This window comes from Nomascus leucogenys, chromosome 22a, assembly GCF_006542625.1.
Source record: "Nomascus leucogenys isolate Asia chromosome 22a, Asia_NLE_v1, whole genome shotgun sequence".
NCBI lineage: Eukaryota > Metazoa > Chordata > Mammalia > Primates > Hylobatidae > Nomascus > Nomascus leucogenys.
The window spans coordinates 116838846-116857024 of record NC_044402.1 but is presented as its reverse complement, the minus strand read 5'-3'; the positions used below and the strand labels follow the sequence as shown (position 1 = coordinate 116857024).

Genomic DNA, 18179 nt, shown 5'->3' with positions numbered 1-18179 from the left:
ACCACCAATGGCTGTACAGATTTGAAGACCGAATTGAATATAGAAGAGACCATGTCATCGACCAGTCTGGCTTGCTTGCTTTGCAGCTGAGAGAACTGAGGCTCAGAGAGAGGAAATAATCTGCTCAAGGTTCTTATCTGGGATTAAAAGCGAGGTGTCCTGACTCACAACCCAGTGCTCATTCCATTAGCTCTCTTGCACCAGATAGCAGGAGCCCCATGGTGTGACCTATGGAAAACCTACAGATGCCACCTGTGACTTTGAGTGCACCTGGGCCTACTCACAAGGGGGCTGTCACGCATAGGTCTGTTCCCCATGGCTCTGAGCCTCCCAGCGCTCCCGCTCAGCCTGGCCTGGTGCTCTGGTCTCTCCTTCTCATGGTGTTTCTCTCTGAGTAGGGCTCTGTGCCATCTCTCCTCCTCCTCCTGTTTCTTGGCTTTTTTCTAGCTGCCTGCCTTTTCCCTGGCACACTTCTATCTCTCTAATTCTTTTTCTTATACACATGTGGCACTCAGTCCTTCAGTTTATTGGGAGAAGCAGAGTGGGCTGAATATTGAGAGTTTTCATTGTTTTCCTTTCTTCGGAAAACATAATAGCTCAAGATGCAAAAGCACGCCATAATTTATCCATTCTGTGCCGACAAGCCAGTGACTGCTTGGAGACAGCTATGGGATGGGAGAGGGAATGCAGAGGGACCCTAATTGCTTTCAGTGTCATCCAAAAGCGGTGAGATCTATTGACATTTAGACCATCTCACCTTTAAGGAGTTCAGACAGCTCTATCATTGCATTGATTATAATAAGAACCTATACCATTTCAGAGCATGACTGCGGGGCAAGGATTCGTCTTCCTGTTTTTCAGATTGTAAAATTCTGAAACAGAAGCGTTTGTCTTAGGCCGACTCCTACAGCAGAGTAGAACTCTCAGTTCAGTGTTTTCATAGGAGAGGTTGTCCACAGGGGAAAATGCTGGGAGAAGAAATAAAAAGGAGTAATATGTGATCTTGCAAGAGAGTGGGAGGTGCAAGGCATTGGCAGGAATCCACAAACAGGTTCTTGGGGTTGCAATGATGGGGATTTTAATGATGGTAAAATGATGATAACCAGTAGTGATGATGGTGGTTTGAGGGTGAAATTCAACTTCTCCTTCTGTGCAGTATTCTGTCCAGTAGAGGGAAAACGCATCACACTGTACAATTTGGTGCAAAAATATCCACTTTTTAAGGGCTCTCTGGAGGAAGAATCGGGTAGAGCCTGCAATGCCTGCCAGGGATATCTTTATTTTAGGCTCAACTAGACATTCTGACTCATGGGGACTTCCAGAGAGCACACTTGGCATTCGATTCACTCAGGGCAATGTAGGACAGGAACCACAGCCTCTGGGATGGCAAGTTGGGCTTACCTCTGCAGGGAGTCCTCACCGCACTCCACATCCTAGTCCCCGGCTATTCTCTTGGCTCCCAAACAGTAGCTCAGGAGCAAGAAGATGAGACCCACAACCATGGGTATAGGGTCCACCTGAGCATCATTTCCAGGGTTCCCACAGAAGTCAAACTCAGTTCAGGTCACTGTGCTTGGGGAAGCCCAAAGCCACAGTCTCCCAGCAGGCATTCCCAGTAAAGCACCCATCAACCAGGGGTTGCCCCCAACTCAAGTGATGCTGTAACACAGCCGACACTCCACCTTCATCAAATTTCCAGAATGCCAACCCAGGGTGCAGTTTGCTTTGAGAGAAGGAGAAAATGTCCCCATCACCCCTCTCCCATCACCTCCTGCCTCCATCCATGAACCTGGACCTCTGGCCACCCAAACCGGATTTACTGAACCAATGAGAGACACAGAAGCTAGAACAGGGAACAGAGACCTGGCTGGGACTGCCAGAAGGAGGCGCAGCATGGTCTTCTTGCTGCACGAAGGTGGAAACAAAGGCAAGAGCCACGGGAGGCATCTATCTTACATTTGAGGCATTCTACAGTTTCAAAACCTGATAAGTTAGTTAAGTTAGTTTGCTTCCATGAAAAAGGGGGAAGCTTCCCTTCCAGAAGTCCTGAGAGAGTGGAAGAAGATAATGTGAGTGGGAAGAGGAAGAGGAGGTGCCCTGGCAGAGAGAGAGTAGAAGGGATTTCAGCAGAGGGGCATCTTCTCAAGAAATGCTGGTTGAGGAAAACGTTGACAGAAAAGCATCAATATCCATAGGCCCAAGCTCCTTGGATGGGTGGAGCAATTCAGCACCTGAGATAAAAATGTTATCATCAGGAGAAAAGAAAACGAGTCTGGCCCTGTGTTGGCTCTGAAGGCCAAGTAAGAGAAGAGGAACAAACCATCTGCTACAATGAGTCTCTAGACTTTCTTTATATTTCAGATACCAAGGACAATTTGTTTATTCCCTAAGACTGTTAAATGGCCACAGATAGTAAAGAATATGAGTAAATATAAAATGGATGGTTTTAACAAATTGTTCACAATGTATTTACCTTTCCTTTTGGAGCGGTGTGCTGAGGGACAGCTCATGAAAGTGGGAGGGACTCCAAGCAGAAACTTCACGGAAAGCCAACAGCAGCTCTGCAGATATGCCCTGCCAGGAACCCAGGAGGATGCGATGTAGGATACTGTCTGCTTGCTGCTCATGGAGCTGCTTCAACCCCATCCATACCTGTATCCATCTGACTGGCTCTTGGCGGTCAATGAGAAGACTCCAGAGCAGTGACTCTCGGAGAATGGCTCAGTGCTTACCAAAGGATTTTGCCTGAAATGACTGCCAGGAAAGTCTGAGCTCCCTATTTGATACAGCACAGCTCCAGCGTTGAGAATGATGTCTTTAGACTTGGTTATACCAGACGGTTGTACAATTACTGACACAAGCCGCCTCAACAGACAAAGCATCTCTTAGCTTAGGGTCCTAACTTTCTAGACTAATGCATGCCACTGTGAAAGCCAAACGTAAGTTGCTTTGGATGGAACAAACTGTGACATCCCTGCAAGAACAGAGAGAAACCGATTTGCTCCAAAAGATAAGCAGGATAAGTATTAGGATGCATATTTAACAGGTGAGGAAAGGCTTAAAGCAACTGTGCTCCAAGTCACACAGCTAAGAAAATGGTGGAGCAGAGGATTGGACCAAGAACCTCTGGCTCTAATTCCAGGGCTCTTTCTACTATCTATTTCTTCTCTGATTGCTCCGTAAAATTGCAAATGCAGAGTTTGGTTGGGGAGGCAGGTTGGGGGGGAAATCAGTCCAGTAATATTTTGACCCTCATGATAACTGCTGGTAACAATCAGAAATTCAGTGAGCCCCAGCTGCTCCTGTCCTATATTCAGGGTTTGGGAGGTTAGCCATTGTTGCATCTCCTTTTTGATTGTGCTATGTTGACATCAATTGAGAGAGAAGCCTGAGAAATTGAGATGAAATTTGATGGTTTATCTCCCTATAAGACACTCTGATGAAAGGTTCTTCAGGTGGAAGAAGCTAAATCTAGTTAACATGAACTTGGGGAATCCATTTATTCATTAATTTAAAAATATTTATTCAGGCCAGACACAGTAGCTCACACCTGTAATCTTAGTACTTTGGGAGGCCAAACTGGGAGGATTGCTTGATACAGCCTAGGCAACATAGGGAGACCCCATCTCTTAAAAAAAAAAAAAAATTAGCCAGGTGTGGTGGTGTGCACCTGTAGTCCCAGCTACTTGGGAGGCTTAGATAGGAGGATTGCTTGAGCACAGGAGATCAAGGCTGCAGTGAGTTATGATGGTGCCACTGTACTCCAGCCTGGGTGACACAGCAAGACCATGTCTCAAAAAAAAAAAAAGAAATTATTCAGAGGAACCTGGGTATATACACTCAAATGAGAGAGTCATCTGCTTTCAAGAATCTTTCTTCTTGTCAGGGAGGCAAACAAGGTAATCACTGAACCCCATATAATAAGAGCTGGGACTGAGGTCTGAACATAAGAATGAGTGTGAGCCCAGGAAAGAGGAACTTGAGTCGGAGCGGGTCATATCCATTCCTTCAGTAGCTTTTGTTTGCTACCTTGTTTTGTTCCCAAAACTAGAGAACATTCACAAAAAGATGATAAGACACAATTCCTTGCCCTCAAGGAGCTCATAGTCTACAAATAAGTCACAATCCAGGATGGGCTGTTCATGGTACAGAGGAAGGTAGAGCAGAGCAGAGAGCAATTGACTCTCTTGGGGGAGTCCAAGAAGTCTTATTGAAGGAAGGAACCCTATCCTTGAGCTAGTTTCCAAAGACAAATCAAAGTTCATCCAGAAGAGGGGGAAAGAGTATTTCAGGCAAAAGAACTAGCATTGTATGGAGGTGCAGAGACATGAGTGAGCCAGGTATGCTTAGGAAATATTGGGCAGTCTGTATGGCTCAATGCAAATAGTTAGGCTGGGAGGTGGGTGATGGGCAAGGAGCTTGGAGAAGTTGGCCAGGCCAAATCCCACAGAGTCATGGGTCATGTGCTAAGCCACTCAGATTTGACCCCATTGGTGGTGGGGAGGCATTGATAAAATTTCAAATGAGGAAATATGATCAGATTTGCATTTTAAATTGAACTCTAATTCAAATGGGGAAATATGAACAGATGTGCATTTTAAACTGAACTCTAGCAACTATGGAGAGAATGGGTCAGAGGTGGACAGAATTGGGAAGGGAAGGACTTCGTTGGAAAATGCTTGTAATAGGCTAAGCAAGAAATAAAGAGATGCAACACAGTGGCAGTGGGGAAGAAGTATAGGGATGACCTTGAGAGGTACTTAGGATGTAGATTTGATAGGGTTGTTTGGGTCCCTCTCAGGAGAGTGAGAGTCCCAGGGTGTGACTTGAGTGGGGAATGGGCACCATAGTGGAGCCTGAGAATGGGATGGGCAATGGATGGAATAAAGGACAACAAAAGGGTATGTCCTTGGCAAAGGCACCAAAACAAAAGGACTATCTTAAGCCTAAAATCCAGGCAGAGAGGCAAGAGCCTCTCTAAGCCAAGAGTTTGTAGTAGAAGATAAACAAGACACATGGAGTACATTATGGAATACAAGGAGGAGAAGGCAGTACCAAGAAGACGTCTCTTTGTCAGGGTAGAAAGAGGGAAAGGCCTTTTATAGCACACAGGTGGTCCCCTCCTGTCACATAGAGGAACATGTTGAGGGCATTGGTCGTATTCTGACAAGGCTTTGTGACTGATGGGGTTGGGGCTGGTGATTAAAGAGGGTTAAAAATCTCTGGTAGGCCAGACATGGTGACTAACGCCTCTAATACCAGCATTTTGGGAGGCTAAGGCAGGAGGATCACTTGAAACAAGGAGTTCAAGACCAGCCTAGGCAACATAGTGAGTCCTCATCTCTATAAAAATTTAAAAAATTAGCCAGGCATGGTGGTGCACACCTGCAGTCCCAGTTACTCAGGAGGCTGAGACAGGAGGATCACTTGAGCCCAGGAGTTTGAGGTCATAGTGAGCTATGATTATGCCACTGCACTCCAGCCTGGGTGACAAAGTGAAACCTGTCTCAAAAAAAAAAAAAAATCTCTGGTGGATGCCTAGGTTTCTGTAGGCAGTTGGATAATGAGGCTTGAAGACAGATTTGGAAGTGAACAATAAAAGGTGTTTGAAGCTGTGGGTTTTGATGAGATAATGTAGTGCTCAGAGAGTAGGTGGCTGAGGACAGAGGACTAGGGGACACTAACCAAGTAAGGGATGGGTGAAGATAGAGAATGAGAAAACAATAGGAAGGACTGAGTCACAAAGGCCAGAGTGGTGGGTTTCCCAAGTGGAAGCCGTGCTACAGAATGGCCCAGGGCTCAGCTTCTTACTAACCTTGTGACCTTGAGGAACTGGCACTTCTCTCTGCTTCCCTTTCCTTGTCTATGAAATAGGATAATAACACCATCATCAGAGGGCGGTTCAGAGGTTTGGGCACTGTGGCAAATGTAAAGGAGTGTGTCCTTGTAATTATCAGGGACCAGGTAGGAAGCACTTGATCAGGGTGGATTCCCCTCAGAAGGAACACTCAAGAAAGGTTTGCCGAAACTGTTATGATCAGAATGCAGCCACCGCCTAGATATAGAGATCACCCAAACCTGTGTCCTCAGGTCATTAAAAGTCTGCTCTTATTTGGAGCAGTGCTTTTTCTTGAAAGTTCTTTGTTCCCTCACCCGTGTCCCCTCAATGAGAAGATCTGATTACATCTAATGTCCTCGTTCCACCTGCCTCCTCTTCTGTCATCTCTAATGACGCTGTCCTCTGCTGCAGAGGAGCTGACAGAGCCTCCCAGCAAAGAAATGGGGCATTCTCTGCTCCAGTGGGTCAAGTTATTAGGATTTAACAAGAGCAAATTAATTAAGGGCTTTGGCACCAAAAAAAAAAACCATTTTTTTAACTCCACAGATGTAAAAGATTGGACATCAAATAGTCAACTCTGCAAAAATGAGGCTCTCTTCATCACGTTTGTTTTTAACTAGTGATTGAAATGGGTTTGGGGAAGGAAGGAAAGGAATGTTCCTGAGATTATTTCCAAAGCTTTAAAACAGTAGAATATGGTAATCGGCTAAATTATAGAAAGTTTTTTTTTCAAGCTTCCTCTGTGTGTGGTCCCCTAAGGTTCTTTTCAGTGATTTAAAGATGCCTGGCCCCTGTCCTCTGAGATGAAGGAATTTAAATCTCATTTTATAGCAGATAGGCAGAGGGTGGGGGCAGCAGGATTGTACAAACATTTTTCTTTCAAACCTAATTTTAATCCATGTTAACTACAAAACATATATATGCTACAAAAATTCCTTCTTCCCCTCCTAGCTATAAATGACTCTACCTCTAAAACCTTTTAATTTCCTGATTAGGAAACTTGGAACATTTGTTGGAGGCAGCCTAGTGCAGTACAAGAAACTAGGAAGCAGATCTAGGTCTGAAGACCAGAATAGCCACTATATTAGTCCATTTTCACACTGCTATAAAGAACTTCCCTGATACTGGGTAATTTATAAAGGAAAGAGATTTAATTGACTCAGTTCCACATGGCTTGGGAGGCCCCAGGAAACTTACAATCATGGCAGAACTGGAAGGAGACACCTTCTTCACAAGGCAGCAGGAGAGAGAAGAATGAAGGAGGAACTTCCAAACACTTACAGATCTTGTGAGAATTCACTCACTATCACAAGAATAGCATGGGGGAAACCGCCTCCATGATCCAATCACCTCCCTCCCTTGACATGTAGGGATTACAGGTCCCTCTCTTGACACATGGGGATTACAATTCAAGATGAGACTTGGGTGGGAACACAGAGCCAAACAATATCAGCTACTAATCACCTCTATGGCCTTGGACAAGTTACTCCCTCTCTCTACAACTAGTTCCTTATCTATAAAATGAGAGGGGTGAACCCGACAACCTCCAGGTTCCTTCCAGGTCTGACATCCCAGGATTTTGATGTCACTTCCACACTGAGATACCAGGGCTTGCAGAGGCTGACACTTGTGGCCGTGGGGCATCCCCAGCAATGTTGGGCTGGGCCACAAAACCGACATGAGAAGCAGCAGCTGTAGAAACTGGCGAGATGATGCCCATCCACGTACTGTTACTTGCATGTTGCTTATCTGGTTTTCTAGATTCCATGTTAACTCCTTCCCACCCACCTGGGGCCTCCTGTGACAGCCACCAATCTCCATAGCCAAGTGGCTGGATGCTTAGAGATGAAGATGACTGATTTAGAAGCAGATGCACTAAATGAGCACTGTCCCTTTCCAAGGAGACCCCTCGAGAGGCACCTCATTTATCCCAGTTGTGCTGACAAAGCTCAACATATTTTAGGAATATTTCTTGGGAACTCTCTTTGGCACAGAACAGATTCAGGAGTGGCCTGTCTGTTGGCAGTGGGTTTGTGACTAGAAATAGCCCCAATTTGATACATAAGGTGGATGCTCAAGCCAGCTAATACATTTTGGGGACAATATGAAACATGCCATCAAGCCACAAACTTCTTTTCTTGTGTGGCCCCAACCTAGAGCTGTAGGTATGTTAGTTAGGGTACCTTCAGCAGATATAAAAAAATAAGCCCCTATGTGTCAGTGGTTTAACCCAATAGAAGTTCCTGAGCAGTAGGAGATTCTCTTCCACACAGCAATTTGGAGTCCCGAGCTCCTTCCATCTCTGGGCTCCACAGGCCCCTAGGGCTGCTGAGTCTTTTGCCTCCGGCTAATAGAAAATTGAAGAGAGCATGAGTAAGTCATCTTCTGCCCCAGCCCTGCACACGTTTTCTCTCAATACCCATTTCTTTTTTCTTTCTTTTTATTTTTTATTTTTATTGGGAAAACCTTATTCTATAAAATCAAATTAAATGAGTGCTCCCTAGACCCATTTCTTAAATGCTGGCCTGGCTTGTGGTCACATTCAGTACTAGTCACCTGGTCTCATCTTGATGCAAAAAGCTAGAAAATGTAACTTTTCAGTGGCAACTTTATACCAAGGAAAGGGAGTGTGGATTTTAGTGGACTGTTAGCCATCTCTGTCACCGAAGGCCAACCCCACTGAGCAATTTCCAGAAATGTTCTGAACTGGGATAACCCAATAGGAGTAAATACCCTATTTCCAAAGGGCAATACTTGAGATTTTAAAAGACAAAACTCTGATTCGATATAGAAAGGTGTTGGCATGTTTACTTAAATAAACTACTTTTGTAACTTTACGGTAACTTTATAATAAGCTTTGTAATTTTAGAATAGCTCATGTGACATGTAGCCTGGCCATACCTGTGTCCAGTATAAAGCTGCACCCTGGAGAATCGTGGGCAGGCAGTGATGTTGTCAACCTGGCCTCTCCCAGCAGTACCCCCCGAACCCACCCAAAATAGCTGGTTATATTCATTTCTTTCAACCCTTGCCTGATATGTGCTTTGGTCCAGGTTCTTAACAGGGCTGGGCACTGGAGGAGTGGAATCTGGAAGATGGGTGGTTGGTAATGGTAGGACCTCAGAGTGAGACACTGCTAAGCCTCACTCCATAGCTGTCTGACAGTGGGGAATTCTGCGGGGAAGGAGAGTGCCTCTCTGTGGTTGGAGAGGAGGCACTAGTATGAGAATCAGTTGGTCTCTAGAGTGCTTTTTACCTCTGGCATGTCATTCATCCATAAACAATGACTTGACTGAGGGTTGGGGAGTCAGGAGATGAAAGAGCAGGTACTTGTGTTGGGGACAAGGTTGCCAATGAAGAAAGAGGAAGAGAGATGAGTGGACTTTTCTTGTGTCCTGTAATCTCCCCCACAATAGTCAATATCATGTGGCATTGAGTGTTACATGTGTCCCAGGCACAGTACCAGGTATTGGCACGCAGGACTCATTACTTTATTTAATCTCATAACAACCCTATGAGGAAGGGTTTACTGATGAGAAAACTGAGTCTCAGAGAGAGGAAGTCCCTTACCTAAAGCCGCAAGGTGAGTAAGTGGCAAACACTCTGAAAGCTTAATATTAATACATACTCACTGGTAAGTTAACTCTTAGTTGTGGGGCACAAAGATCTTTGGGTCTAGGAGAGGAAGTATTTATTTCTTCCATTTCTTCCCATTTCCAGGTCTATGACATCTGGAAGTAGATTACTTTTTAAAATTACGTATAACAATTTTTGTGATCAAAATTTAGAATCTTCTGTGAGGAATAAAAACCATTTCCTAGCCTAGCAGTCCACACACAGGCAGCATCAGCCTCACCTGAGGTTTCTTAGGAATGCATATTCTCAGGCCTCAGCCCAGAGCTACTAAGCCAGTAGGCCTCCAAGATTGCAGCCTGGGAATCTGTCTTAACAAGCTCTTTGGGTGATTCTGATGCACAGTAGAGTGTGAAAGGCAGCTGGGTGCAGTGGCTCATGCCTGTAATCCCAGCAGTTTGGGAGGCTGAGGCAAGAGGATTGCTTGAGTTCGGGAGTTGAGACCAATCTGCAACATGGCAAAACCCTGTATCTATAAAAAATACAGAAATTAGACAGGCATGATGGTGTGTGCCTGAAGTCCCAGCTACTTGGGAGGCTGAGGCAGGAGAATCGCTTGAACCAGGAGATCAAGGCTGTAGTGAGCCATGATCGCACCACTGCACTCCAGCCTGGGCAACAGAGAGAGACACTGTCAAAAAAAAAAAAAAGTGAAAAGCAGTGTTCTAGAGTTGTCAGTAACTTTTATGTCACTTAACCCAGGCCACTAGCAGGACATGGAGTGGGGGTGGGATTCTGATGACCCATGGAGCTTGCAGCTTTATGAGGAAGAAGAGCCCCGGAAGGTGGAGAGACATTGGAAAGACGAAGGAGACAATTCTTCTAGAACTGGATTTCCCACAGATACAGCCCAGGGTTGGGTACATTGTAGGTGAGCACTAGAAAACCATTAAATTAAGTATTAAAACACCAGAAAGGACTTAATCAAAACTTGTTGGGTTTCTGATGTTGCTATGCCCCCTCATTTCCCATTTTCTCCTCCTATGACTTTTCTGCCTCTGTTCACCAGCAGCCTTTCTTCCTAATCGAATCTAGTTTATTTCCCTATCCACTGTCATTTCCCATCCCCCTTCCCTTTTTCCCACCTCTTCAACCTTGGCCACATCACCTGCTCCTATCAGATGAACCCCAGTCATCTTCCCCTGTTTCTTCGATATGCTGCCACCCAAGAAATCAATAAGAAATTTGTAGAGCAGGGAGCAGAGGAAGGGCTGTGAAGAGTGGATTTGAATGAGGTAGTTTGTGCTTTTCCCTCTTTTGCCAAACAAGCATTATCTAGAAAAACAGGTCCACCTTCCTCACCTTCAGCCAACTATCCATTAAAATGGTTTAACTACTTCCTGAACACTAGACAGTTAGATAATTGGAAGGCAGCATTCACACCAGAAATTTAAGTCACACTCTTCAATCAGGACAAAATTGTCTGATCAAGAAACTAATTAAGAATCAAATGTAATGTCCCTTACTGGAAAGAGTGAATTTGGGGCTTCAGAAGATCCCACTTCTCTCTCTCCAGACCTCATCTCTTCCACTGTACCATTACACTCCTGGTGCTGTGTTAGCTGCTGGAGATTAACCAGACCTGGCTCTGTCCTCGAGGGGCTTACAGTTTGGAGAAAAGAGCATAGCAATGTTCGAACAAGGTTTGTGGGATAAATGGACAGATGAATGGCTTCAGTGCCAAGGGCACATTCCAAAGACTGGCAGAGATGATGGGAGTTGGTACAATTGGGAGAGGGTGAGAGAGTGGGACAACAAGGAAATCTCTTTGTTCAGCATCTATCAGGCCAGAGCAGAGGGTCCACAAGTGATCTTCAGGAGATTTAGTACAAGGACAATTTGAGTGTCTGTCTTCTTTCCCCTCCAGAGAGATGGTCCTTCCCTTCATTAGATCCTCAAAGGAGTGTGATCCAAACAAAGGGCTAGAAACCCCTGAGACTACTTCTTTTTTGATGAACCTTGAAGACTTGTTGAGTGAGGCATGATTTCAAACACAGTTTGAACACTGGAGGAGAAAGTGGCCTTGCGGGTGGCTCTGGTCTCCGAGAATTGCAACCTGTTGGAGACTGAAGAGGCTCTGAGGTTTTGCACCAGGAGGCTGGGGTGACTCATTGCTGTTTGCTCCAAGCCGGCTGCTCCCCTGGATCCTCAGTAGCTGTGGGATGAAGCCCACCATGTGATCATTTCACCCACCATCACAGGGCCCAGCTCCTGGCAGCCTCACTCTCTGCACCAGCGTCCCTTTCCTGCTCAGCTTATCCCTACATCTGAGCCCGTCTTCCCAGCCCTTCACCATGCCTCCCTGCACTTCATGGTCCATCATTAGCAACCTCCTCTCTGTGTGTTCCCTCCAGCTTTCCTACCTGAAGCATGGCTGTGTCCTGAGAACACCATTTCCCTCACACTGGTGGCGGCTGTTCTTTCCCCCATACACTGTGTCTTGTGGGGTCTGGAGGTAGGGCCCATGTGCTTCTTGCTTTCCATTACCACTCGCAACTACTTCTCTTCCTTCATGCTTCAGAAGCCTCAGCCCCTTTGAAGTCTTTCTTTCTTTCTTTCTTTCTTTCTTTCTTTCTTTCTTTCTTTCTTTCTTTCTTTCTTTCTTTCCTTTTTTCTTTCTTTCTCTTTCTTTCTTTCTTTCTTTCTTTCTTTCTTTTCTTTCTTTCTTTCTTCTTTCTTTTTCTTTCTTCTTTCTTTCTTTCTCTTTCTTTCTTTCTTCTTTCTTTCTTTCTTTCTTTCTTTCTTTCTTTCTTTCTTTCTTCTTTCTTTCTTTCTCTTTCTCTCTCTTTCTCTCTCTTTCAGGCAAAGTCCTGCTCTTGTCACCCAGGCTGGAGTGCAGTGGCATGATCTCGGCTCTCTGCAACCTTCACCTCCTGGGTTCAAGCAATTTTCCTGTCTCAGCCTCCTGAATAGTTGGGATTACAGGCGCATGTCACCATACTCAGCTAATTTTTGAATTTTTAGTAGAGACGGGATTTCACCATGTTGGCCTGGCTGGTCTTGAATTCCTGACCTCAGGTGATCCACCTGCCATGGCCTCCCAAAGTGCTGGGATTTCAGGCACGAGACACTGCGCCTAGCTGTAGTGCATCTTTCTTTACCACCCATTTTCCCTTCTGGATGCTGTTGGCTGCTGGCCGCCTACTCAGTCCTCAGATACCCTCATGCACCTGCTCATACACTCCCCCCACTCCTGTCCTCAGCACTACATAGATCAGTGCTTGGCAGAGATGGGCCTGTCCCCCGGAGGCATTTGGAAATGTCTGGGGTTTGTTCATTTGTCTGTTTCCTAATGTAGTTGTACTGTAGCATTTTCACTGAAATGTATATTGTTTTGTTATAAAAGATTTCCCTTTATTATTTTTATTTTATATTATCTGTTAGGGCATTATATTAATTTAAAAGACATAGTAGCTATGAATTTCATTTCAGGATAGGAATGGTGATGTTAAAATATTTTTGTTATAAAAAGGGGATGTTTGGTGTGATAGCATTGAGGATGGCTGATGCAGATAGTCTTTCCAATTCCCTGCTCCAAAGATCTTTTCCTCCAGCACACTTCAGCCCCAATCAAATAGTCACATCCTAGATTCATAATTGATAGTAACCACACCACTTCCAAAATCTGGATTTAAACATCCCACTCTCCTACCATCTACCCCCATTCACTGACTCCAATAATCCTCTAACCTCATAAAGACTTGGCCTTGACTCTCTCACTTTCCATTTTTCATTATTCCTTATACCTTTCGTATTCTCATCCCCAGCCTGGGCTCCATGGTCCAGCATGATAACCACTCTCTTGCAAGTACATATAATTCTCATGTCTGCTTGCCCAGGGAAACAGTTTACCCTGGTTAAACGCAGGTTTCTTCTTCTTCCACATGTGCACCTGAGCAAGCAGTTTGAAGGGGTGGAGAAAAATCACACAACCAGTAACGAGATCCACTTCAGATTTATGGCTACAAATCTCAAATGGACACTTAACACAGTGAGCTAATTCTACCACATCTCCCTTGTAAATTCACACTCCTACTTTCCGAGATAATTATTTCCCACCTTCTCCTCTCTCCACAAATCTTTAACACTTCCTCTCTTATCTCTTCTATCTTAGCTGATGACTTCATGGGAAAAAAGAATATATGTATACTTGGATGAGAACTACCTGATTTTCTCGCTGTCATTTCTATCATTCTCCCTCCTTCTGTGCCCATGGAACCGGTGGTCATTTCCCATTTTACTCAAGCTGACCTCTTGATAACATTGTAAAGAGTCACTGCACTCTTTCTGAATCCTTCCCTAGGCTTCTGGGTCTCCACACTTGCTGGTCTTGCTTCTACTCCATTGGTTGCTTCTTTTGAGCCTCATTCATTGGCCCTATCTCCACCAAAGCCTCCACCAAGCCTCTAAACACCTGAAGCCCAGGGCTCTGTCTTTGGCCTTCTTCTCTCCCCTAAGAGGTCTCAGCCTTTTCCAAGTCTTCAAGTTCTACCTCTACAATGATGGCTTCTATCTCCAGGCCAGACCTCTCCCTAAGCTTCAGACTCATATGTCCAGTTGCCCATCTGACACTTCTAGTTAGATTTCTATCAGACACCTTAAACTAACCATGACCAAAATGTAGCTAGTAATCACTCTGATAGGCTTGAATCATGGGCCCCAAAGACATCCAGGTCCTAATCCCTGAACCTGTCAATGTTACCTTATATGGAAAAGGACTTTGCGAATGTGATTAATTTAAGGATCTTGAAATGGGGACAGTATCCTGGATTATTCAGGTGGGCCCTAAATGTAGCCACAAGTGTTCTTACAAGAAGGAGAGGGAGATCTGATGACAGAAGAGTAGTAGGAGAGGTGAGAACAGAAGAAAGAGGCTGGAGCGATGCAAGAACGAGGCAGAAATTGCAATTTCTAGAAGCTGAAAAAAGGCAAGGAGACAGATTCTTCCCCCTCAAAGCCTCCAGAAAGAACCAGAAGGTGCCCTGCTGACACTTTCACGTCAGCCCAGTGGGATTGATTTTAGACTTCTGTTCTCCAGAACTGTAAGAGAAACATGCGTCCCATTTTAAGCTGCCAGATGTGTGGTATTTTGTCACTGCAGCAATAGGAAACGAATCCGGTCACGCAGCCACCACACAAATCCATAGCCTGCCCCTGGTGCCCTCCACTTCTCAGGAAATGGCTCCCCATTCATGCAGCTGCTGAGGCCAAGAGCTTCGCAGTTGTCCAGATCTTTCTCTTCATTCCTACCCTGCTAGTCAGCAAGTCTTCAACTCTACTTCCAGCACATGGCCTGACTCCAGCAGTTTCTCACTGCTCCACTGCCATGACCCTAGTCAATGCTATCACCATTTCCAACTTGCATGACATCACTGCTTCCTGCTTGGCTTTCCACTCATTCTCTTGGCCCTCTTCACAGGTGCCACAGGTGGCTTTATGAAGGGTGAATCAGATCACATCATTCCCCCTACTGAAACCATCAATGGCTTCCCATTATACTCAGGATAGAATGCAAATCCCTAGCCATGGCCTATAAGACCCTACCATCCGTTGGCCTCTGCTCAACTTACCTCCCTCCACTTCCTCACTGCTACACTGTATTGGTCACACTGTCCTTCTCTCTGACCTTGTTCATTCCATTCCCACCTCCTGGCCTTTGCACTTGGAGTTCCTACCACCGAAGTGCTCTCTCTCCAGATCTTTGCATGGATCTCTCCTGTTCATCACTTAAGTCTCAAATCAGATATGATCTCCTCCAAAAGGCCTTTCCCACCACCCTTGCTAAAACAGGATCTCAAAGCCTGCAGCCAGTGGCTATTTAACCCCGGTTATCTTCCTTAAGGCAATTGTCAGCACCTGAAATTGTCACATTGGTTTGTTTACACATCTATTGTGTGTCTCCATGAAGATGTAAGCTCTCAGAGGGTGTCCTGCTGACTGCAGTATCCCCAGTGCTTGGCACACAGTAGGCACACAATGATTATTTATTTGCCTTGCTGCCTGATGTAGCTTGTTTCCAACTCTATCACTGCCTCTGGCAGATGTAACTGCATCAAAGGCCTGTTTGTGTCTCAGTAGTACTGGGGTATCCATGCAAAGAGTTAAGCAGTGGGATTTCTAGCAACCTTTAGCAGGTGTGGAGAAACCATGGGTTTTCTTTTGTGGTGCTTTAAAAGCACACAATTCATTCAACATCTGCTAAGGACTGGGTGCCATGGATACATAATAGAGGGAGGAAAAGATATTTATATTATGCCTGAGTGGATGAATTTGGATTTTGTCAAGGCAGGAAGGGGGTGGGGTGGAGTAGAAGTGGGCGAAGGCACTGCCTGAAGGTGCTCAACTATTTCATGGACTTGGCCTGGTGGCCCCTCCACCTTCTGCCTACTGGAACTCGCTGAGCCTGGGAATCTGGGGATGGTCCTCCCATGGCTCAGCACTGGAGCCAATGCCCATACTTGCATAGATTCAGAGAGACTGTGGTCTCCTGGCAGTGACCCACTTCCTCTCATTTGGCCTCTGTTTCTCCTCTCCCTGCTCCCTCAGGTCTCATCATCCACGAAGGACCCTCGGTGTACCGCATCTTTAAACGGTGGCAGGCCGTCAACCAGCAGTGGAAAGTGCTGAACTATGACAAGACAAAAGACCTGGAGGATCAAAAGGCAGGAGGCAGGACCAACCCCCGGACCTCCTCATCCACCCAGGCCAATATCCCCTCCTCGGAAGAGGAGACCGCAGGCACCCCTGCCCCTGAGCAGGGCCCTGCCCAGGCTGCCGGCCACCCCTCAGGCCCTCTGTCCCATCACCACTGTGCTTATACCATCCTGCACATCCTGAGTCACTTGAGACCTCATGAACAGCGAAGTCCCCCAGGCAGCAGCCGAGAGCTGGTCATGAGAGTCACGACAGTGTGAGAGCAGAGGCCCGGGAGGAAGGCCATGACCACCACTGAGGGCCCAGAGCAGGGTGGGGGGTGCAGTGGCACCCCCAGAGCCAACAGAGGGAGCAGGCAGAGGGTGGGGGGCCTGGCGGGAGCCCTGGGCCAGAGTGGGAGTGAGGCTGGTAGGAGCAGTTCTGCTATTTCCAATCAGTCAATGCCACTCTCCACAACAGCAGTGAAAACCAACACCAACTCAACAACAAAGCGCGATACAGGCTGAACCTGGCCCAACAGAAAAACCCTGCCCCAAATGCACCTGCAGGCAAGGTACGCGAAGAAGCAGAGGCTGAGGGCAGGCAAAGCCTGTGTGACTGGTGGCAGTGCCGGAGGCCAAGGGGGCCAAGAGGAAAAGCATCTGTGGTCTGCTCTGCTCTCGCCCTGTTTGGTTTTGTTTCTCCTGGGGCTGTGTTCTGCAGGCAGCCAGGAAAGGGGGAGGCACAGGTGAGCTGGCAGGGACACACTGCCTTTGGGGCTCCTGGGCTCATTTGGATGGGCAAGATTCGCTGACAAATGGCTGTGGGGATGGTGGGGTGGATGGTCAGGGAGGGATGCGCAGGGAGGGAGATGCTGGTGTGGGCAGCCAGAGGGAGAAGTGTGTCTCCTTCCGGAAGGAACTTCCAAATGGAACTCCCGATTTCAGGTGGGCTAAAAGAGGGCTTAGGTTTGGAAAAGGGTGTCTTTCTGTGCCCTTGTTAATTTATTTTATAGTGATTTGGTTCAAAGATGTTTACAGGACACACACACACACACACACACACACCCCTAGAGAAAAGTACAGATTTCCAGTGGATATTTCAAGCACAGTTCTGCTGCTGTGGCTTCAGCTTTGGAAGCTCTCAATCCTGGAGCAACTTTCCCAACTACCCAACCCCACCATGGCCAGGACATGTGCAATGCCAGCCCCTTCTTGTCTTGGCACATGCACAGACCCAGTCCCCTCATGGTAGGGCACCCCCGACCTAGGGGCTTCCAAGAGAGCAGCTGCAGTGGTTGGGAGGAGCTTGGCCAGTGTGCTCCAAGGAGTGGAGTAGAGCCCAATCTAAGTATTCTTTGCTGCTTGGAACCCTCCCTGCTTGGAACCCTCCCCAAAGAGGCAGTCAGGCTGATGCTCAGTGCTTCGTGCTCCCTGCTGCTTCCTGTGCAGCCAGGTGGGCCCAAGGGTGCCTGGCAGGGAGCACTACCCCTGGACCCCTCCTGCTCGCTCTGGGGACCCTGCCAGGGAAGGCCACTGGGTGTTCACCTGCAAAGTTTCTGGTTGTCACTGCACAATGGCCGCGTCATCCGGTATTAAAAGGACACTGTCAAGTACTTTTTTAAACTAGTTTTTAGGGTTTTTTAAAACTCTCTGTTGTTTGTAATATTCTCTTAAAAGCTTGAAAATAAAACTTCTTTCCCTACCATTAGTGTCCCTTTCCATATGCGAGTTTTTCTTCCTCTTCCCTATCCTCCCTCTGTGGTGTAAACAGCCTTCTTTCTCCCTGTGTCTGCTCCATCCCTAGATTCTCCCTCATCACAAGAAATCAAGCATGTTTTCATTTCTCCTTTGAGGGCATGGATGGGGCAGGGCAGGCAGGGATGTTCCCTTCTGTGTGCCTGTGTGTGAATCTGTAGTAAACTCCTGGCCTCTTCTTGGCATCCTAGCAGACAGAGTCCTTCTGGCCCCAGGCTCTCCCAAGGATTCTGCTCAGGAATCCTAGAAGCAGAGACCATGGGTGCTGGGGGAAGTTTGGAGAGCTCCACTTCATCTGGTCATTTCACAGAGGCTGG

The 18179-nt window shown here is 46.5% G+C and overlaps 1 protein-coding gene across 1 annotated transcript in view; it reads left to right on the top strand.

Annotated features, from left to right (window-relative positions):
* The window catches only part of MARCHF4 (membrane associated ring-CH-type finger 4), a 109244-nt gene extending 91429 nt beyond the window's left edge, over positions 1 to 17815 (top strand). Inside the window, exon 4 of the mRNA XM_003254053.4 lies at positions 16019 to 17815. Within this exon, the coding sequence (XP_003254101.1) occupies positions 16019 to 16386 (368 nt within the window). The 3' untranslated portion in view covers positions 16387 to 17815. The remainder of the gene's footprint in view (positions 1 to 16018) is intronic.
* Positions 17816 to 18179: the final 364 nt, after the last annotated feature.